The sequence below is a fragment of the Drosophila serrata genome, unplaced genomic scaffold, assembly GCF_035046125.1.
Source record: "Drosophila serrata isolate PLE 108 unplaced genomic scaffold, ASM3504612v1 contig_228, whole genome shotgun sequence".
In the NCBI taxonomy this organism is placed as follows: Eukaryota; Metazoa; Arthropoda; class Insecta; order Diptera; family Drosophilidae; genus Drosophila; species Drosophila serrata.
Genome location: NW_028257126.1, coordinates 1,351,902 through 1,375,865, shown reverse-complemented (window position 1 = coordinate 1,375,865; position 23,964 = coordinate 1,351,902). Strand labels below are relative to the sequence as shown.

The window sequence follows — 23,964 nt, the reverse complement described above, 5'->3', positions numbered from 1 at the left end:
TTATATAAAATGGCTATATCTCAAATTTGATGAAAATCTGTTGAAAACTGCAAAAGTTAATATTTTTAATTGTATTAATTACTCGATCGTTCCTATGGGAGCTATATGATATACATAGTAGTCCAAATTTCCTTAAATTTTACACAAAAGTGTAGATTAATATAAAATAGCTATCTCAAATTTGATGAAAATCCTTTGAAAACTGAAAATGTTATAATTTTTAATTGAATTAATGTCTCGACCGTTCCAATGGGAGCTATATGATATAGTAGTCCGATTTTCATAAAATTGTACACAAAATTGTAAAGTAATAAAAAAAAGTATATCTCAAATTTGATCAAATTCTGTTGAAAACTGAAAATGTTATAATTTTTTTTTGTAAAAATTTTTTTATCATTCCTATGGCAGCTATATGAAATTGTCGTCCGATCCGGCCCGTTCCAATATATATTCGAGTGAGAGTATATAGAAGGCTAACTACAAAGTTTTATTCAGATAGCTTCAAAACTGACGGACGGACGATATATATACATACATATATATTCTTGATTAGCATCAACAATGTAGTCGATTTAGCCATATCAGTCCGTCCGTCTGTCCGTAAGGAAGTCTCTCAGTTTTGAAGAAATCTGAATAAAAGCAAAGATTCTTGCCAAAACCACACGAAGAATTTAACTGATTAACAATATTATATATCCATTTCTGACACCTCTTGCAGTTCGGTAAATCTTTTAAACAATCAAGTACCTTAAAATTAAAACGATCAATAAGTTTCCTTGTTTTTTTTTTTATGGGGGGATGCTTTATTAGAAAAATATTGCTCTTTTGCCATGCATAACATTTTCTTTCATATAGTAACCATTATCAGATAACATTCAACGAGTTGCCAAGCGTATTCACTAGGCAAAGTTGCAACTTTTAAAATATATGTACTTTTATATGCATAATTAATAATTAGACCTGAAACGCTACTAATTGATTTATATTAAAATTAGCTTGGTAATTGATAATTGTTAATTCATAATACATAATGGTAATAAAGTAATTAATAGTTACTCTAAAATTATTGATTTCCTCTATGCCCCTTGCAATTCATTATTTAGATGTCGAGAAAGGTAATTAATTGAAGTTTTCTATAATATTTAATTATTGTGTGACTACTCTTATATGTATGTCTTTTCATGAAATTCTCTCCAGGTGTTTACAACACAATCACTAAAATGTGGAACCGCAGGCCTTTAGAAGGATCAACCGCCAATAGTTGGCATTTCTATTAAATGGGTTCTACATGAGGTTCGATTCGGTTCGGTTCGGATCGGTTTTGGTTTAATTGTGACTGCGTAATACTGGGCTTGTCTCTCGGGGCGTGTTCCACATTCGACCGACGTACTAGGCTTATGAGACTACTTTTTATGGCTGCGCTGAAGCTAAACCCAGATTCATGTGTGTTTATGGCCTTCCGGGGATTAACTAAACTTTAAAACTATGCCCTAATGCCCTAGATTTAATGAAAAATATACATATATAGGTAATTAGTGTTATATTTTTGGGCTGCCTTTGCGAGCGTCTTTTTCCGTTTAATCGGATTTGGTTAGGGACTCTTCTGCCCAAAGATCTAAGCTTCAGAGTTGACTACTAAAAAATGTTGGTATTTTTTTTTTACCTAGGGTGCCTAACATATTCCTCATTTGAGCACTTTTATTTTGGGGACTAGGGTAAAGTTGAGCTCCTACTTTTTAAGTGTGCGAAAAGAGCTAGGTCTGCCTCGGACTTCCCCTCAAAAAAGTTTGCTAGTGTGCGTTACAAAAGGAGGCGCCCCTTACGTAATAAAGGGGCTTTATAAGTATATATAGTGTATATCAAATTTGTAGACTGTAGTTTACAAGTCACAGCACCACCAAAGTGAACAAAACCCAAGGTTCTAACTGTCTGCACTGCATTAGCTTAATTTTGAACAGCTGCTTCTACAATTAAACATTAGAACTATGTTCCTAAATCCTATCAAGCTCTACATAGGCAAGGCTCGAGAATGGTAAGTTAGTATCTCGAGACCTCCCCCGTGCGAAAGCAAGTACTTCTCCAAGCTAACATCGCTTTTAAGCAACTGTTCTGTCAATCCCATCCGTTGTTAAACAGCTTTTTTCTGCGCAACCTAATCTCGCGTTGGAGCAGATCACATTGGTGGGCCATCCTCGTTTATCTTGGTCGTCCAAATGCCGGGCATCAGTTGAGGAGGTAGATTTGATTGCGGCGTGGTCAGTTTCCTAATGGTGCTGTTCGCATGGATGGTTGGCTTCGAGCTGGGCGTGTAGCCCTTGTTGTCCATGCCGTCGATGATGGTGAACTGGGAGGCCACATTTTGTGCACTCTGGGCAGCCGGCGACGCGGGTCTTGAGATGGGATGTGTCCTTGGGCTGCTGATCAAGGCGGTGCAGAATCCGCCCCAGATGGCCAGCGAGGCAAAGGCCGTCTGGGGAATGAGTTGGCCCAGGACCACTGTGGACCCAATAAAGGGAGCTCCTAGCAGCCAAAAACGAGCCCAGCAGATGGTCGAGAAGGCGGTGATTTTCTTTTTATCATCAGAGACCAGTTCCACAGTGCAGGTAGTCAGGATGCTGAGCGTCGTCGAGATGGCCATTTTGGACACCATTGCCGAGCACATGAGCAGGGCCACATTCAGGTCTACTCCGATCACACTCTGCTTGGGGACCAACCAGCCGCAGTAGGCAATACATCCCGCCACAATGTTGAAGAGCCCCGTCCACAGCCACTTGCGGGTGGTCTTCAGGATCAGGAAGAGGCCAATGAACGTGCCCACCATCTCGCTGAAGCCCGCGATGAAGGTGTTGATGTACAGGTGATCGCGGCTGAAGGAGCGTATGTTGAGCAGCATGCCGTAGTAGACGACGATGTAGAGCGACCAGGCCAGGTGCACGCACACCATGTGCCGCACCGCACGCTCACCCTTCCACATAGACCACCACCCACTCGGCGGCGGGGCGTCCATCGCCGTCTGTGCCTGCAGCTCCAGCTGCTGGTCGATGTCGTGGGGCAGGTTGTAGCGCGTTCCATTCACCTCGGCGCACTCTAGCAAGATCTTCTTGGCTTCCTGCACCCTACCCCGGGCGATAAGCCAGCGTGGCGAGTCGGGAATCCACCTAAAAAATTTAGTTCAGGAAACGACCCTATTAAAACTACAAGCCTTGGATGCTTTTTTTGATTACTCACTGCCATAGGTAGATGAGGATCACCGTGGGCCATGAGATGGCCATGTAGAGATGCGACCAACTGGACCAGAAGCTGGCCACTCCGGGCAGCATCATCACCCCAATAGACCAGAACTGCTCGAAGAGTGTGGAGACGCAGGTTTTATACTTCCCACCCGTTATGTCGGCCACTGTTGGGGAAGAGGAATTGGAGTATCCATTAGCTTCTGTCCTTTAAGCACCATATATGGTAAGTACTTACTGATCTGGCCACCTGCGGTGTACATCTGGGCACAGCAGACGGCGGAGAGGCACCGGAAGAAGACATGCAGCTCGTAGGAGGCAACATGGCCCGTTAGGTTTCCACAGAAGATCTGTGTGATCATGCCAAAGAGCATCACATTTCGGGGACTGAAACTGGAGTGGAAAGATGTAATAAATAAATAACCAAGAGAACATTCTACTCCTCTCAAGTGCAACTCACTATTTAAGCAGCTGATTGGCCAGAATGCCCCCAGTGAGCACACCGAAGAGATGGAAGAACTGTGTGACTGAGACGAGGATGTCCCGAGAGCAGACGAGATCGTACTGGGTCACCACGGAATGGTAGTCGGATTCGTGCTGAAACTCGGTGCAGGGAATCACATTGGAGTTGCGGTGCAGGGGCTTCTCCCACACCCGCGGCTCCTGCTCTCTGTTCTCGTAGTTGTAGTAATGATGGGCGTGCTCCTGGGCATCCTGGTACACATTGCAAAAGTCGATGGAGAACTCCTGATCGTCGCTCTCCTCCTTTTGCGGATGGGAAACCTTGATCCACTGCGTCTGGTTCTGGGCTCCGATCGTGTTTGGTGGTTTGCAGAAGAACTCCCCGTGTCGGGGTGCCGGCGCCGTGAAAATGATGCAGGCCATGAACCAGGAGGAGGGGATCTTGCAAAGAAAGATCAGGAGCACAGTCCGTAGCTGCCATTTGCCCCAGGGGCCAGTGATGCGACCCACTGCATCCACTTTAGTCTGCATCTTGGTATTTGGTCTCGCTGACTTCCCTTCTAGACGGGCAAAGGTGTCGTTGGGATACAGCTGATATTCGTGCTGGTGCTTGTGGCTGGGAGTGCTGCTGGACAGGTGAGAATAGAATCCTCCCTCGTTGATGTTATTGTTGTTATTGTTGCTGGTGCTACTGCTGTTGTTGTTCGCCTCTCCTTGCGGACTCTCGACGTGGTCACAAGGCAGGGAATTCGGACAACTGGTCAGCGAGCTGCGACGACGACACTCGTTGGAAGCGGGTGGCGGCGGATGCTGGTGCGGATGCTGGTGCTGATGCTGATGAGCTGGCACGAGTTCGTGGTCGCCTGCTAAGGTGCTGTACTGGTGGGGTGACCTACTGGCTGATATGTGCGAGGAACTCTGGACTCGAGTGGGCGATGGCTCGAGGTCGTCCTTCAGGGGCAGCAGGGGGGATTCTGCCTGTGTGGGCCGAAAAGAGAGAAAACATGGCAATTAGAATTTAAATTAAGGCTAATTGTAAAGGTACATGGCTGGAATAATAAGCATTAACTTAAATCAAATCCTCTTAATCTGTGAAAGTATTTTTATAGGTACATAGCCCGAATCACATTTAAAGGAAGTTAATACAATTTATTAGTTCTTATCTCTTGCTTGTGCCATTGCTATCCAGTCAAAAGGACAACTCAGTGGCATTCCTCCGATCATCCCCCACTGTCCTTGGACACTCAAGTGCAGACTGCATCGTATGGGACTTGGGTAGTGTCGCCCACTCACATGGCTCACTTGGCGTATCCCCGATTGCATTTCCAGGATATAATGAACATAAATTGCACAACCAAGTGGCCTGCGTCACTTTCTTTCTTGGCCCTCTCTTAAAGTAATTTGAAATCCCAGGAAAGCCGCAATGGTAATTGAAGAAGCTATTTATCCTTGTGCTTACATATATTTTTAAATGTAACATCTCCAGGCTTATCCTTGGGCCATGAACTTTAAGAGGGGTAATATGTACATCGCATCTGTCATCGCAAATATTACTAATACGCCATATGCGTACATATTCCTGAACTAAGTAACTAGTTTGTGGTATGTTAATTTTAGCTTTATTTGCATGGACCTTAATGTCACCCATATGACCACAGAATGTAATTGCCTTTGGGCACGAATTCTTTTAAATAACTGGTCAAAATATCAAACCTTTTCGTTCCACTTTAAGGAAGCACGTGTAATTAAACATTAACTTTAAATATTAATAAAATATATGCACATCGCATTAGGTCTACATTTTTTAAGCCAAATAAAAACATTATTTTTTCTTAATTAGGTTTCTCTAATTAACCATCCTCATATATCTAAGCAGCAGAAAAACACAGAGCAAGCGAAAAAATTAAAACAAAAACTCGGCAACAGTTTACGACTTCTCATTTGGTTTCAGCATTTTTGGGTTGACAAATGTCCCTGGAGTCGGAAAAAAAAACAGCGGCAGACGCCCAGCTAAACAAGCCAAAACACCTCCTTTCCCCCACTCGGTAGTCTTATTCAGATGTTCTTGGCCAACAATTGCAAACAATTGCGTTGGCTCAGTGGGTTTTTGTTTTGTTCCGCCGCTGGGCCATCTTTTTTTGACTGTCGCATTTGTCGTCATTAAAGTTTTGTTTTTCGTGTGCTGCCTCGTTTAATGGGATCTAATATATGCGGGTTGTTTACTGGAAAACGGAGACCCACACACAGGGACTTTGAAAATCGAAAGTCCCGAAGCAACCATTAGGTGTGACCTTCAAAGGAATGCAGGCGAAGGCGAAACCTGAGAAGGGGAAAGGATCTGAATTGGGTTTCATGCATAATGCATTAATCCGCGGATTCTTTAGCGCCGATTGGTGGCATGGCATAAATTTTGCAAAGCGGGAAATTTGCAAAGGAAAAACCACCAAATCGGAGTGGAAAAAACATCAACAGAACGAGAAAAATAACTTTGATTTTCGGTCTGAAGGTCGTTCCATTGTCAGGAGCGATTTCCCAAGGATTCGCTAAGCCCGACGCCGGTAAGTATGCAATCATTTTATTAGTTCTCTGGGTCCGACCGCGTGTTTCTAGTTTTATGCGTCGCCTAAATGAATTCGTTTCCATATCTCTTCGCTTTATTCTTGTCTTTTCGGGTCTTATTTTCGTTTTGCTGACTGCCAGCAGTTGTGCAAATATCGCCAAGGTTAATGCCGATTGCCTTCGCTTGTTGTTTTATATCGGTTTTACGTTGGGAAAGGCTTGGAGAGGGAAAATTGAATTTTATGCGTCACGTGACAAATGGTTGAAAATACTGCCTCTTAAGGTGATTCACTTATATAGTTAAGGGCATTGTTTACGTAGCTCATGCTTGAAGGACTGGAAGGTGTTCTTGACTGCATATTTTACATGTTTTACTTAAACTTTAAAGAAAACATTGTTTCACTTTGACTTTGTTCAAATACCCAACCAGGACTTTGCCTAAGCCTCTTAGGAACCCATTTAAATTTTATATTTAATAATACTCAATTGAAAACCCACAGGAATTTATATCTGCCGGCCCCGAATGTGTTTCGTAAAAGTTTTGTTTTTTGAAATTCCAAAAAAAAGGAAACAAAAAAGTGCCGAAGTTTTCATATTCTTTCCCACGGAAATTTAAATAAGAAGAAATTGGAAATATTTATTCTGAAAGTATTAAGTTTCACGAAGAAATTCCCATCTGATTACACCTTAAATTTTAAAACTAAGCTATAAAAGCACAAAAATTACCTTTATAGACGGTGTTCAATGTTCAACTATTTGAAAAAAATCCGTTCCCAAGAGTATCAAGAGCCGATGCGTGGTAACAAATTTTTTAATAAAGCACAAAGCCCCCGAAATCCAGCTATAAATTATTCATAAGTCGCTGCCGCACGGCTGACTGGGGACAGGATGCGGAGCACAGGAGCATCTCCTCCTTGTCAGTGGTCGACGACTGATGGAGGGTCTTAAAGCCCTGTCCGGATTGCCGGCTCAGCTCCCTCGGTCATAATTAAAGCAATTTTCTTACAGTCAGATTGATACTTTGCTTGGCTGCTTTAATTAGCTGTCAAGCTGGAAAATTTGTTGCCCACAACCTACTCCAATTATCTGCCCGAAGCGGAGCATTTAGCTGGGTGACTTGCTCTGCAAATCATTTTTATTCCCGACCGGAAACAATTGCCGCCGCTACATTCCTTTATATAGTCCCCATGGGAGTAGAGCGTCCTTAATATTTCATTAACGCATTTATTGCTCTTCATAATTCAATCGGAAGTGTTTCCCTGCGGAAGGAGCTCGCTTGGCGGTGCATATAGGACATGGAAATTGATTGTTTATCGGAAGAAAGGAGCAGACTTCTTGCCATTTGGGCATATAGTACATATGGTGTGTCGGGGTCCATTGTATGCCGAGAGGGAAAATTTTGTAATTGAAACCGAGGCGAGGAAGGAAAAGCTCTTTGGCTTCAGTGCTGGAAATATGAGTTACACATTCGAGTGGGAGGCATAATGAGAGAAGTATTCAAAGAAAATATTGTGTAAGAAAATATTGTGTAGGGATGCCAGCAAATGCCAGAGGTTGTTAAATAAAATTAAGGTAATTGGTTGGACTCTTAAAATTTTTATGAATTGGTTGAACAACTTGAAAACCTTGAAAAAATCAAATGATTGCGTAAAGAATGTTGAATATCTACAAGTTCTTTTAATTTTAATTATTATTAGTATTATTGATGATATTATTAATGAAGAAGTATGCTAAACCTTTAGTCGGTCAGGTAGTGTTAAGTCTTTAATATTAAATATTAATATATTATTAATATTTAATATTAATATTAAGTCTTTAATATTAAAATTCAGCTTCATCCAACTTTATATAAGTAACTTTTTTAATATTTCCGCATTTTGCAACGTGAGACAAACATTTTAAAAGTTAATTAACACAAGTTTGCGTTCTTGTTTGTAAAGCAACAAATTCATAACCAAACGATCTTTGCCAGTAATTAGAATCAACCTGCTAGACAATAGACAAATAATTAAATTCAATGGTTACACTTGCACTAGCACTGCTTGGTAATCACATGAAATCTCTCTTGACAGCAGCAAAACAAGCCAAAGGAAAAGCACTTTCCACACTTCTGAGACGGTGTGTATCGCTTACCCATTAGCCAGGCCTAATGATTAATTAATTGTTTGGCCTAACAATCTTCAGGTAACGACAACACCCCCAGCTGCCATGACTTTTCCTCTCTCACTCTCCCTCGACAACAAAGGCACACAAAGTTGCAACTGAAGTATTTTCTTTGTTGCGAGGAAAAGTTGGAAAAATACATACATAGGTGACGACGGTGGTGGGTGGGGTGACAACAATGGACGCCAAAGTTAATTGGAGCAATGCCAGGGCGAGAGTGTTTCCTGCTCCGGTTTGCCGTTGCTGCCCTCTGGCAAACAGGCAACAGAGTGGCCACGACGGATGCGGGACAGGTGGAGAGGCTGATGTATTATTCGCTGTTTTTGCTGGTAAGTGAAAATCCCTGGCAAAAGCTGTTGACATCCAGCTGCTGAGGCGAGTTAATGTGCTTATTTCCGACGCTCCTGCTGCTGGCTGAATATTGTTTATGCTTCAATAAATTCTCCCCCAGTACAAGGATTAGGGCATAACATTGTGTTAATTTCGGGAAAGCATGAGGAAAGGTAAGGGATGACAAATCTCAATTAAAGTATAAATGTTGTTCTTCTTATAACACGGCCAGGAAAATTCTACTAATTTTCCCAACGTAAAAACTTGTGGTTATTTAGCTTGTAATGGCTCCTGTCAAACCTCGTTAAAGGTTATATAATTACCGAATTAGTTTAGCAAAAGTTTTTCCCAAAAGGAGATGACAAAATGCCGTGTAATTAAATTGCCTCAAAATAGATTCTCACTCAATACTTAGCGGCCAAGGACCAATTATTTTGGCTTTCAAGACATGCGATGTGGTGGCCCGACATCCTCCCAACTTGTTGCTGGCCCAACTAGGCGGCCAATACTTATGAGCCATTCGAGTTAGCCCCGTCACGATATCGTGGCCAGACGTGGGCCCAGACGAAAGCGAGCATAAATATTTGATTAGTTCCAACTCGTAGCTTGACCCCCGAGTGGCCGCAATGTGTTGGCGATAATTTACAAAAAATCCGGGCTATATTGCCCACTTGGCTGTCTGTCACGAAAGTATCATATATATTTATGTGTGTGTAGGGTATATACTATATGTACAATGATGGATGAAACCATCTCACTCTGACACGTGTATGCAAATGTCTTCGATGGCGTTTGGAGAGTCATAAACATTCGCATGCTCCCAACTGTCGAAACAATTTGGCGCAGCATGGCGTATACGTAATGTACTGCAGATTGTTTTTATGCCCTCCATCGCATAGAGAATGCGTGGGTCCTGCTGCCAATGGGTGCGGTAAGTGTTTTGGTTATGGCACATTGAAGGATCGAAGGATTCAAGGAGCTTCTTAAGGGGGGCCTAGCCACCGCCACCAACTGGGAAAGTGTTAACTCAACAAAGTTTTATCGGGGCTATAAAAGCTGACTTCATATACTACTACTACTACTACTAAATGTATGTATTTATGTATATGTACCAACATCACTCTTTAATTATCTCCTTAATTGTTTTGTTTATTGCCTGGAACATAAACTGTTTTAATGATCTCCAACTAAGTCGGCGTCGCCTACTGTTTAGTCAAGTGTTTTCCATCAGTTTCATTCATTGCCGAAAGAATAGTGGTCCCAAAAAGCGCCAAGTAAATAAATAATAGAGGCCAACGTCAAGGTAACAAACGAAATTTGCGTAGAACATTTATGTGCCGAACGATGACACCAGAAATCATTTCTCAATGTTATGAAAATTGTATTTGTCAAAGCAGCAAGCGGAAGGGTCGACAAAACACATAAGTGACAGGAAAATTCTATTTCATTTTTTCGCAGACGCAATGACTATAATTTAAAGGGGCTTTCCCTTTTTTATTTTTCCCTTTTCCTTTTTGCAATTAACTTGAAAGTGAAAGGAAGCAGTCTTGTTCCAATCCCACCAACACCAACACCAACACCACCAATTTCTGGCCAGGATTTATGACTTGCCGCCTTCTTCGACTTTCTTTCCTCTGATTTATGTGTCCCAGCAATTGAAACTGACAACTCTCCCACTGCAAACTCATGTGGGGCAGGTCGTAGTCAGGGCTTTACTCCGCGGCATTCAGATGAAAGTCGAATGGGCTCACGATGGAGGGAGCCTGAAATTATGGACTTTGCCTTTGATTCGAACGGAATTGCCCGCATTCTCGGGATGCTTAGATGAAGGATATGCATATATTATGCGAGCGAGTGAATTCTTTATGCGTCCGTTCTTTTCCATCTCAGCAACGTTTCAATTGCTCGGAAAGCTTTTCTCTGTTTGTCTCCGTTTTCCTTCTGTATCTGTCTCTGAGATTTTTTGGGGATTTCCACGGATTTAGGTGGGGTAGGTTTGGTGACAGGGAAAATCAGATTTTGACAGACGAATAAACACCTAACGAGAGACGACACACGCACAGAATTTAGAGTGATTTTTATGTTACTTTGTATTTTGTTCTTTTTAGAGAAATATCGAGGATAAATATTCAGAAAAGTATACTCATTGGGAATTGAATTTTCCTCCTAGCTTTAGTAAATATTTTCCTCGCATTCTTGATGGGCTTATGGCAATCTATAGCATATATGTAATTTCGGATTTCGGTTGGCAGTCAATTGCATTACGAATCAGACAGAAACACATTTCATAAAATAGCAGATGCTTATTATAACCTTTTGGTAGGCACAGTGGACACTGAGTTATAATATACTCTCTTTAAATGAACTTCAGAAAACTCTCTATAATACATTTAATAAAGAAAACAAATTCATTACGACATAAAGCACATAATTGGTTTTGATGGAATACCCTTAGGCTTGGCATTATTTAAACATTAATTAGTGAGTAAATGAATCACATTTGCCAAGATGTCCCGAAATTATGATAGATTTCAGCCACAGTGCCCGTAGGCCACATCTGCAATTTCCCTTTTGGCCACCGACTAAGCAGATAAATGGAAATTGTGCCTCCATCTGAGGTCTGCCACTAAGCGGCTTAGGAAAACAACAGGACCATATACTTACTACTCGTATTCGTATTCGTATGCGTGTGTGTGTCTGCGAGGTGAACCCCCGCAGAACATAAACATAAATAGGCCTGGACCATCAAATTTAGTTGGCCTTGGCCACCAACTTGCCTGCTGCTGCTGTTTGGCCTGCCGCAGTCAATCGCCTTGCCTTAATCGCAATCTGTCACAAAACAGCCCCAGAATAAACCCAACCGAGGACGTAGTAGTCCTGCGGCCAAGGCACCCTTAAATGCGGAATCAAACATTCGAGGACGGTAGTCAGGCTCAGGGATTTGCAGAGACAGAGGGAAATGTGGAAAGCAAATTGCAGGCGCAGGAACTGGCTTGCTTATCGTTTGTAATGAGACAGCGTTCGGTTCGGGGAAAATATTAAAATTGAATTTTCATTTTGCCGCCTTAAGGTTCCCGGAAGAAGAACGCTTCACACTTGAGTGCGCGGCGTAAACAATTTATAGCAGAGAAAACAGAAGCCTTCAAAATTACGAAAAACAAAGGACAAAGGAAGTTCGCTTTTCCTAGGCTTGATTATGGTAATATTTTCTTCTAAATATGTTTACTATATAATCTTAGGCTAATATGCTGGCAGAATAATTGCTAGGGGAACCTAGGATATTTTATGATATTCATTTATCCAAGGCATCCTCATAAGAATAATAAATATTCGCTAATAAATTGAATTATCATATTCGCCAAAGTAATTGCTTGGCGCAGCAGAAATGTATGCTACATAAAACATAATGACACATTATTACAGTTACAAGTGAGAGGAGCCATATTGTCTGCTATATCATCCCCGCGTTCACTTGAATTTTAATGCCCTTTTCACACCCGGCCATTGCCATGTTGCATTTTCCCCCACTCTGGGTGCTTCCGCTTCGGATGCCTGACAGTTTAATTGCCCGGGGAGCCACCCACAGAGCCGGCCGTCCCACTCGTCAAGGCCGCCCTCCCAATCAGACCCACTCACTGGTTGTTTCCTCACTTTTATTTACACAATTGTCTTGTCTTTTGTTTGGGGCTCTCATCTGGTTTCCGTTTCGGTGTTTTTTTTTGTTTCCCTACGTCGTTTCGGGTGTAATTGCTTTGAGTACTTGGTCTTAATAGCGTGCGCCATTTTTGTTTGCTCAGTTCGTTGCCAAAAATAAAAATAAATCGTCAGAGCAGCAAAGGGTTCTGAACCTTAAAGAGGTCTTTAAACTAGACCTGAACTTGAGAAAAAGGTCACAAGAAATTATCCATCCTTATTTAGTGGCTGAGAGGCTGAGGAAATCTTTTGACTGATTTTTGCCTCGCTAGGCGTTTTAATTAAATTTCTGCTTACTCTCCCATATAGTTCGGAAGCTGTTTTCATTTTCAGCAGCTTTAACAGCTGGCTGGGCGATTCAAGTTACCAACAATTCTGCTGATTAGTGGTAAAACGACTCGTAACAGGCCGAGCGGGGAGGACGGAAAAGTTTCTGGTCCATAAATATCGAGTAAATCTCGAGCCGCTCAAAGCAAAAAGTTCTCCCCAAGATGAAATTGAAAAGCGATTATCGCATCTGAGGCACTTGAAAACTTTATGAGTGCTCTTGTTTACCTTGCCTGGCGAGTTTTATGACACTTTTCAGCCAACTGCCCCGCCATTAAGTCGTTCAATGCCCTTGACCCGAGGCACTTACCTTCCCCAACGTTCTCCCTTGCCCTATTTATTGAGCTCTCGAGTTCGCCGCACTTAGGCACAAAGTTCGAGGCACTTTACTAATGCAAATGAGACAATCTCGAGGGGTCCTCGACTTCTCTGGACTCGAGCCCGGGCTTAAAACCAATTAAAATCCTGCCAAGAGAACAGCCCCTAAGTCCCTCTTTGCTTATCAATTTTAATAAATAATCAACGATTTTTTGGTCCTCAACGGTTAAGCGGCATCCTTTTTTTTACATTGTTCCCTTTGACCTTGGCGGCCCTGTAGTGGTCAGTTCTCAATCGGACACAGTCTGGAAAGAGGGTTAATGCCCACCCCGAAAACCCAGAGCCCTTTGAAGGGTCTGTTGGCTAATAAAAGTTTCATTTTGTCAGTTGCGAAAAAAGTGGTGAGTTAAACGCTTTCAACTATGGGTTTGGAATGTAGCTCAGCAAAAAGATTCATCCTCAAAAAAAAAAACTCTTTAATACATATAAATATAGCATTTAAATAAAACTGCTTACATGTTTAGTTTAGTAAGTTGTGTACAAGACTAGAAAAAGCTTGTAAACAATCAGAACAATGACTCTATTTAGTTTATGTAATGTACTCTACATTAGTGTTCTTCCATTAATGACGGGAATTCCCTTTATTCCTGTCCACTGTAGCTTGTTAGCTCAGATTTGTGGGCCGTAACTTTACGACCATACTGGCAAACTGATTGTCCTTTACAACATACTTGGCTTTACGTTTATTTGGGCAACATTTTTTCGGGACTATGACAGACGTATAAACCTTTTCGCTGACATTTTTTTCTATACGCGGTACCAATAGAGTACGAGGGTACTATAAGTGCCGACCGAGAATATATATAATAGGTAAAATAGGGTCTTCTGATCAGCATCACCACCAGAGTCAATTTAGCCTTTTCCGTATGTCAGACACTGCGCGAGTAAAATATATATTTTAAAGTAAATTTGATAGCAGCATTCATATCTGTAGAGCGCAGACCAAGTTGCCGAGGAGATACTCTAAAAATTTGAACACAATCAGATAAGAAACATGGAAGTTATACGAGTATAAAGTTTCTGTGCTGCATTTGTACTTGGTGCTGCTCAACCTTTCCCTTGAAATATTTTTATTCATTAAGGTGTTGCACAACATGTACTTATCAACATTTGGCCTTTTTAAACATTTTCATTTGTATTCCACCCTGTTTAATTCGAGTTTAATTATTATTATTATGTCCATTACCAAGTATTTAATAGTCTATCAAACTCTACTATAGCTTCCTAACCTTTTTTATATTATTTTTTTGTAGCCAAAACAAATGGCATAATAAATGACAAAAAAAAATTGCAATACATACATATATCTTTGGTCAAGTGCAACACAAATTCCTCTAAAAGAAAGTTCATTAACGAAGAGATTTAAATTGAGGGTGGAACTCAGGCTCCACTTCCCGAATTGCAAATCTATACTCTAAATGCACCAAACAAATTATTTTGTTTACACTCTGGTAAAGAGTGTTTGGTTATATGGACGATTAGGGCCTAGTTCAGACTTTCGCGAGGGATTCACTGCAAAAGTGCTGGCAATTGAGACACGCGACTCTTATTTGCGAATTGAAATTGGAAATTTGCGTTGATTATTCGCTTTGAGAGTGGGAAATTCGCGTGTCTGTCTGGACGAAATTGCCCGGGTCAAATTGGAGTCGAGTTCATTGGAAAAGTTGTTGTAGGTACGAATTCGTTATCCGATTCAACCAGTTTCAGGTTGAATATAAATGGTTGATTTCAAAATATCAACCATTAAATTACCTCATGATAAGCGACTACATTTATGTTCCTAATATTTTAATTTTAATGAAACCACAAAAATATCATAAGGTAATTCAAACGGAACAAAAATAAAAAAGGCATATCTGAGAAACTGAAGGAACTCACCTCAATCCTGGACGAGGACAACCATTTTTCGGGCTAAATATATTTATCAATATTATCCCCTTTCACACAAGAATCTATATATTCTTGCGCTCTAATTTTTCACACGAGGCGAGCGCGTGTCCTGCGCCGACTAATTTACATACGGGTCGAGGGGAAAAAAAGAAAAAGGAGACGACATTTACATAATCTGGAAAGAGTATGGCATACACGGTTCCGACTTTGACGTTTATCGCATTCGCATGCTAAACAGAATCCGCTGTCACCTTCTTATTCTCCAGAGTCAATACGCACGGATCTCGGAGCACGTGTGGCTGCCACACTAATGAGTGGAGTAACCCCGCCAGGGGCCACCTGGAGCCTCGCAATCAGCTCAGGCGAAGCGGAAAAGAACCGGGAATGGAGTGTTTAGTTTCAAAACTTGACTTAATTAAGGCAGTCGGAATGACGTCATCAACGCCAGATTTTAATTAAAGCCAAGTGAAAAAAGGAAGCGTGTCGGAAAAATGTGAAATATATCTGCAGATGGCAGCCCAGCGATATCTGTTTTGACTGGACGTGAACCCGAAAGCAAACATTTTGCCGAAAACAGGGACAACAACAGCCACGACCGCCACAAAGGAAAGCTCTTGGGGAAAATTTATTTGCCAAAGAAAAGGCAGGCCAAAACGGTCATTTGCCTCATTTAGTTGGTGCCTTTGGCAACATTTTCTCCTTGATTCGTGTATTCAATCCCATTCCCCGATATCCTTATTCACACCCGAGAAGAGAGCTCCAGCGGAAGTGCTCCTTGGGGTGCTCATTCGCATCTGTGAATGATTGTTTGAATAATTGAATGGATCTCACGAATTTGTTTGGGGCCAGGCAGGCGGCCAAAACCGCGAGTCGGAGATCAGAGGAGCTAAGTTTCCGGCGGAAAGGAATGTAGGGTTGCGCGGGCTCAAAACCCAACTCAAAAGTTTGCGTTATTCAAACGGTTACGCCGCGTAACTCACACTCATACATATAAGTTACTCCCGTTAGGGTGCGTCGAGGATAATGAATAAAAGTTCGTGAGTGCCCATAAGCTAGAAATATTTCTCATATCTTTAAGCAGCCCACTTTATTTTAACAATTAACCCGTAAAGATCAAGGAAATATAAGTAACTGAAATGTATTACAGAATGAAGGAAGCATTTCCGATTAAAGCTTTAAAATTCATCAGCAGCCGACTAGATCTGGCCATGGTAGACATTTTATCTATCTGTAAATAATACTTTCAGTAATAAAATAACAATGCTTTCCTAAATAACACGCCCTAAGCAACTCCTTTGTACATATACCATGGAATTTCTGGGTGTCCTGCAATTCGACCTACCCTAACATAAGACCCTTCCAAATCCTGCCCAGCTTATCGCTGTGCCACGCACAATTTGCTCTTGGATTTCCGCTTGTGACTGAGAGTTTGTAATTATCTCCGAGCATAAAATTACGCATGCATATGCGGCTAATTCGCCTAAACAAAATCCACTCGAGTATACATATATACCGTAGTTTCATCCTCATCATCATCATCATCGTCGTCGTCATCATCCTCATCGTCCTCATCGGCATCGCCTTCACAGTTGCTGCCCTTCTTGGAGCTCGCATCGTCATTCCGCGTTGCCAACTTTTCGCTGCTCGCACTGAAAATGCCGCTGGAGGAGCCGCTCAGCGAATGAATGCCACTGACTAGGATGCTGTTGCCATGACCATTGCCAACATTATGGCCATTGGTGCCATTACCGATACCGATACCGTTCGCGCTGCTGCTGCCAATGTCCGTGAGCATAATGCGTTCGAACCCGGTCGAAATGGCGAGAACTTCCCCGCTAAGTTAAATCATTTAACTCGAAATTTATTCGTTTTCCCACGCACACTATCTCAGTAATATATCATTTATTAGTTAATGTTTTAAGCACTCTGATTGCCAATAAGTTTGTTTAATTTTGAATTGTTTCTTGCTGAGGCTTCAATGACAGACAATGAGATGTTTGAGTGAGAAAAATATATTTTGAACATTTAGCCTAAATCCAATGAAGTAATAATAATTTTAGGTAAGGGAGAAGAAGCCGGAACAAATTGTGTTTAATATAATGGAAATTGGATGATCAAAAAAAATGTTATAATAAATTTAAATTAGTTTAGCAAAGTCTTGTAGTTACTTAATAACAAAAAATTTAGGGATTTTTCTATTATGTGAAAATTAAGCGGACCAAGCAACGATCATAAACTAATTTAAAAGAATGCATTAAAGTTGGAAAAATAATACGAGTCGCTCAAGAAACTAATGTGAATGAATAATATTTATTCAAATACTGAAAACGTAGCTCCGTCCGCGCTGTAAAAATGACTCGTTTTGTGCTGGCGTTCGCCCAACGCGCAACTGAATTGCCGAAAAGCCACGGAAAGCAGGGAAAACTGGCGAAAAGCTCCGCCTCCAGCTGTACTTCGTTTTTCCTTCCACCCGAAGCAGAATGAAAATGAAAACGAAAGCGAAAGCTCTCGCCGACGACACAGCAACTTCTTCAGAGTTCATTCACGAGCAATGCTTCAATGAGGCCGGTCGGTCACGTGTGTTGGCCAATTTCACTTTCGTTGGCCCCACGTCGAAGTGGCTAACTGAATCCGGGCTAAACTAAGGCCAAAGCTTTTGGAGCTAGATCCGAGCAGCTGTTGCTCGACTCCCCTCCCAAGGTTGACTCTTGTCGCCAGCAGGACCTTCCTCTATGCGACTCGTAGTGTGTCCCTCTTCCATCGACACATATTTCATTTGGCCACAATTAGGGGGGCGCAATAAATGTTTGACAAATTAAATATACATATTCCACCAATTGACTCGATTAATTGGTCGTTCTGTGGATCTCTCAACGGGAGGATAACAGGGTCCAATTTAAGCCAAACTACTGACGCACGTGCCATTGCGTGCCTGTCACTATCTCCTCTCGTTCGCAGTTTCTCCATTAAAATGGTAATAAGAGAGAGAGAAATAATAAAACTTGTTTAATGGGAAGCAAGTTGAAAGGTCGCCAAGCACCGGCGAATATAGAACATTGCCACATTATGGCTTGTTATGTGAGGATCTTCAAGTTCCAAGGAATAGGATTATATACCATTATAGGAGTCTTTTTCCTGATTAAAACCGTTATATATTACACTTCAAAACCAAAAGAAGGCCTGACAACTGATCTTTAAATAAGGCTAACAGGAAATTCTTATTAAACTACGTGTAATGTTGTATAGAATAAACGTTAATTAAAAGATACATAGTTCGTCAGCTGTATTAATTGTGTTCATTAATATATATTTCTTTCATTAATTAAAAAGAATAATAACAAGAAATAATGACAATATTCGATATTGTTGATGTTAATATGCTAAAACAATTAAGAAATCATTTTATTAGCTTGATTTGCCATTAACAATATTCCTAAAACTGAATATGAAAACTTATGTTATTATAGAATAAATGTGTTACTTAAAAACCTATATACATTTTTCAGTTATTTTTCTAATTATTTCAATTCGGAGGTTATTCAAATTATTTTTTCATATTGTGCAACTTTGCTGTGACACTTGCTCTTTTAAATAAAAAATAACATAAAGTAGATCTTCTACTGATCTCAAAAAAGTTAAAATTAACCAATAAATAAATGTAAAAATGAATAATAAATTATTAAATTGATATAGTATAAGCATTTACTTCAAATAGTTATCGTGTCGTAAAACAAGACTGGAAAAAACAATGTTTTCTTTAGCGACAATTATTTGTTACTTTCTGTTATTGTCGGAGTGCTTTTGTTCTAATTACGACTGTTAGCGGCATTAGTTAGTGTCATGCACTTGTGAGCATTCGTATTGTTGGCTTGTTTGCAAATCTAATTCGACAACCACGCCCCCCTACCTACCGCCTAACGCCCCCAACCGTTTGTCATTGTTCGAACGAGAGCGCTAATAAATTTTACATCAACAATGAAGGGAGGAAGACGGGGACGGAGGGGGGTTCCCCAGATGGGGAAAAGGCGGCTGGTACGCGTGCATCTTCATTGTAACGGGAACCTGTGATTGGCACGCGCAGCAAACAAATTAGCCAGAAAGTTCTTATTGTTGTTGTTGCTGGTGTTTGGATGTAACGTTGATTACGCATACGCTGCGTGGCACGACAAGAAACACAAAAAGCGGCGCAGACAATAAGAAAAGTTTCATCTCCCCCGCACCTCCCTTAGACAAATTTTATGGGAAATGTATGCACAAAAAAAAGCATTAAATGAGTTTCGAAGTTTGAGGCTGTCGAAAGTTTAAATGAAATTAGCAGGTTGCGTGTTTTTAGCTTTGTCTCCTCACACATGGCGTATACTTAATATGTGTATGATACCAAGGTTTGGGTTCTGCCATTCGATATGAGTAAATGTGTCGTGTTTCTGATCATGGAGGGAAAACTCCTAATGGGAATAAGAAAAATAAGACTTGAATACTTTATATTGACCGATTGTATCTCCCTTAAAGTGAATTTGAGTTGATTTTTATCATCAAAGTTCCAGCTAAATATTTTCGGACTTTTATCCTGAGCTTTACCTGAACTTTCAGCATCACTATTGTTATGGCCACCCGATCATTAAGGGGACTCTTTCGATGGGGCTCCTCCGGTTTAGCTTCCGCTTCCTCCATTGGCCCTGGTGGCTTGCCATTGCTACCCATTAGCCCAGCATCGGGATGGATGAAACTCATTTTGAACTTTGTGATTTGCACAGGTCATTAACAAGGAACTATTCGAGCAATCTCATGCCGAGCTAGTTGTGCAATTCGATTTTATATAATCACGCGAACACACACACACACACACGCCCGTCAATAATTCAAATCGCCAGAATTCTCAGGTTTTTGGCGGGCAAAGCACTTTCACATTGGAAATATATCAAGTGCTGAATATTTATGGATTTTTGATATCGAAACAAGGCGAAGCGATCGGATCTGGCAATGGTGCAGTGTGTGTAGGAGGCAAGGGCCGAGTTGGAACTACAAAAGAATTGGCAGCCAAAGAATTTCTTTTGGGCTGACTCGATTTCCGCTCAAACAGGAAGAAGAGGAGCGCTGCTAGGGTATCTATTAATATCCCTCTCGTAGTACTCATGTTCGATTCTCCCACAATTGCACTTGTCCCCAAGATCCCGAGAGATCCATTTCCTGGCTCTCAGCAAAGTCAAGTTCAAGTTTGCCGAGAGGCAAGGCGAAAGAGTTCAGTACACTCATTGATATGGCTAGTACTGTAGATCCATTTTATATCACTCTCGTGCTGCCAACGGCGATCTATGTACGTACAATTGTACACTTGCCAAGAGGCGAGGAGCAGCGAGCCAAAAAACACTCATACGCCGTGTGGACCAGCAGCAGTTCACTTCGCTTTTCGCATTCGCCTTTTACTCTGTTTGCTTAAGTGTTTCTTTATATTTTTGTTCGCCCAATCCCCCTCCCCTCCTCCCCCGCTGCTTTCATTTTATTTCGTTTGTTTGACACTTTGTTTGATTTATCTTTTGTTTTATTTGTTTTCGTTTTTAACGCACGACACTCAGGTGGCCGAAAGAGGAGCTGGATGGGCCAGGGGTTATCAAGATGTAAATTGATCTGATACGTGCATACACATATGTAAGTGTAATTGTTAATAAACCGGTACAAATTTCGGCACGTGACTGAATGTAAACAGGCCAATGGGATTAGTGTTTAACTTAGCAGTTGGCAGAGGCAGCACAGTTTCCCACAATAAGAATCTCTTATGCTGCGCTGGCCACAGGCATTTCCCACGACAGCTATCGCAGCTAATTAAAGATATCTCATATTTGCATAGAAAAGAAAATGCATTAGAACCATATTTTCTTCATTTACATCCGAGGTACATGACATGATCGCGTAATACACATGATTGCTCCTAGTACATCGTCTCACAATAAACGTGTGGAAATTGAATTAGCCATTAATTGGAATGAATAACAAAGACAGTGCGAGATTGTTGCAATATATTGGGATTACCTGGCTTGGTGTTTGGAAGGAAAAACATAATTCTAGTGACGCAATGGGTTATTGCCACTTTTGAACTTAAACTCACTTTAATTACTTTTTACAGTAAGCCTCAGCTGGTTAAGTCGCTTTCAAAGCTTTCATTTTGTGATAAATTAACTTTTAACATTAATTATAATTGTAATTTTTATTGAGTAATCTCTTTTTTTCTGAGTAGCTTTTTATATAGTTGATATTAAGTCACCATTTGAATTACCTTTATAAAAGCCATGTAATCTTGTACCCCTTAGAAAATTTCCTGGTTAGATCAATCTAAATCCAGTGAGTAATTCAAGAGACTTCCCCAGCACCTAGTCCACTGACCCCATATGAATGGCAACACGTTTTGTCTGATCTTCCACAGGTTTGAACAATAACTAAGCCGAGAGAATTATAGTTCGATTTGAATAATGCAAAGTTCAGAGAATTTCCAGGTCGGGCGACGTCGCCGATGATCGGGACGCTTCAACTGAACTCTGTAATTTCCCACAGTTATTTCACAATTTTTTATGCATAATAATGGATACATGTGGGCCTGCTATATATATTTAAGCAGCTTTAAATCAAAAGTATATTGTGGCAGTAGCAGAAATAAAAATAATTTAAAACACGCCTCCGCATGGTTTACGACTTAATCAATTACTAGAATTTAAAGCAAGCTTAAACTCTCGCCTAAAGGGTATTAGAGTACAATCACTCGGAGAATCCCAATAAACTATTGATATTCATTAGTTTGAAAAGTAATTTCAATCCAGTAATAATTAATTTTATGGTTCACTAAAAACTTTCCTCGAAAAACTTAAAAATTACTGGCTATCGTTTGACACCATTTTGTGAAGTCATAACAAAAATTTCCTTGACTAACTCTAATTGGTACATCTTTTTAGAAGGACAATAAAAAAAGTTTTATTACCAACCTTCATAGGCTTAGCACGATTGAGTTTTAATAAATTAAGTTTTTAGACGTATACAGGCGGACAGGTGTTCATTATTTTTAAAGTCTAATTCACAGGACTCACCTATTGGAGAAAACTGGTATCCGGTCAGAAGGGCTGTGCTATTCTGGTAATCATAATTCGGCAAGGATATTTCACTGTTGGTAACTGGACTGCTCCTTGGCTACCGTTCACTGTGAACATTAAGCGGATACTGAATTAATGGCGAATCCGATCGCTCCCTTCACACTTCACTTAAAGTGCCAAAAACTCTACTAGTTTCGGCACACGCACACACATGTCGCCAACTGGCAGGCATTCGATATACGAGTGTGGAACCTGGTATATATATTAAGCAAATATGTATGCTAATAAACAGCGTTTCAAAAAGAACGGCGAGCTGCGAACTGCGAACTGGGTGAACCTGCGAATAAAGCGGACTAAAGCCGCTCTGTTTGCCCAGCCAATTTAGCGCTTGTTGCAAAATGTAAACCGTTTTCGAAGCCGAAGTCGCGCGCCATTCGATTCGGATCGGGATCGTGATCGGGATCGGGACTCGACCGAAGATCGGCCATGTCCGATCTACCACCCGAGATCAGTTCGTCGGCTCACGAATCGAGTTCGTGGGCTAGTAACGAGCATGGAAATTTTCTCATCGGCGCACGCTGCGCATGGTCAATTGATTTGCAACTTTTTTGTTGCTTACTTTTGGCTAATTTGATTGAGCGGCTGTTCTTCTTGTCGGCTAAAAGTCATCCCAACTTTTGGTTTAACTGGTTCGTCTTTGCCAGTTTGGCTTTCCTCACCATCATGTGATGCGTTGATTAAACAATAATTACTAATTGACAGTAATTAATAATTGTGAGTAAAAACAAAAGGCTAAAAGCGTGACATGTTTGAGAGGCAAATATTGTTCTATGACGTATAAAAAGGCAACTAAATCAGTCTTTAAACACTAAGTAATATTTCATTTTTTTATATAACGATCTAAGACTCTAAAAGTGTTTGGTAATTTAATAAATTCTTTTCTTTTTGTTATTACTTTAAATTCAATTTCAATGATATAATTATGATAATGGTTGCTTAAAGCTTTGTGTTTAAATGTTTATAAATTTAGTAAAACGTTTTTTAATTTTAATATTCTAAACCTACAAGTACTCATCTCGTTTTTTATAATGTATGTATGTCGAACATTTAATAATTATTATTTTTAGTCAAAAATCGTTAATTTTCAACTTTGATCTTAACAACTTAATCTTAACATAAAAATGCCTCATATAAGAATCTCGACAGAGTAATCCTTAACTTATGAATTTTCTTTTTTCATAACGGTCGATTGGCAAACAGTTTGGCTTTCGGTGAACAACCCATCCTCTTTAGAAGGGAACCCTTTACATATTTTTATGAACAATTAAAAAAGAAAAAAATGTTCCAATATTGTTAGATTATATGGCATTTCAGGTAATAACCTAACTCTTTTGTTGCGCCAAAGTAATCTTTTTTTGGTATTTTGCTGTTATTCTGACTCAAACTTCAAAGTTTTATTAAATTAATTTATTTAAATTAATCAAATTAGCATGTATTCATCGAGGCCAATTTACTTTAACCAACTAACTGCACCCCAAAGGTCTCTCCCACTTTCCACTCGCTGTATTATTTTTCTAAACGATCGATCTATGCTCAACGGTGACGAATTCCCTGATATTTCTACTGATTTCTTAATTTATTTTGTTTTCTTTCTATGCTTCGCGATCATCAATCAACAAGGCAATGCTAATTTCTTGTGACGATTATTTTGGCAAGTTGTTGTCGTGTTAATACCAGATGTAAATAAGCTTATGAAAATGGCAAAGATTTTTCTCTCTGCCTCCTGAAAGTCTGTATGTGTGGTGCGTATAACCTTGTTATTGAACTTACTGCTCGCATTTGCACGGTATTGGCGA

The 23,964-nt window shown here is 40.5% G+C and overlaps 1 protein-coding gene across 4 annotated transcripts; it reads right to left on the bottom strand.

Annotated features, from left to right (window-relative positions):
• Window positions 1–771: 771 nt before the first annotated feature.
• LOC110187945 (solute carrier family 22 member 3) lies at window positions 772–22,463 on the bottom strand. 4 transcript variants are annotated; one of them, XM_086830007.1, is made up of 6 exons: window positions 17,355–17,519; window positions 16,546–17,005; window positions 3,691–4,670; window positions 3,469–3,623; window positions 3,229–3,397; window positions 772–3,158 (listed from the first exon to the last, which is right to left on the bottom strand). In XM_086830007.1, exons 2-6 carry the CDS (start codon window positions 16,825–16,827, stop codon window positions 2,174–2,176), a joined length of 2,571 nt encoding a protein of 856 aa, XP_086686133.1. In that variant the 5' UTR covers window positions 16,828–17,005; window positions 17,355–17,519; the 3' UTR covers window positions 772–2,173. The 4 variants fall into 4 exon arrangements, with proteins under 4 accessions (XP_086686133.1, XP_086686135.1, XP_086686134.1 ...); XM_086830009.1 differs by lacking the exons at window positions 16,546–17,005; window positions 17,355–17,519 and adding an exon at window positions 22,106–22,463; XM_086830008.1 differs by lacking the exons at window positions 16,546–17,005; window positions 17,355–17,519 and adding an exon at window positions 19,611–20,060.
• Between the last annotated feature and the right edge of the window lie 1,501 nt (window positions 22,464–23,964).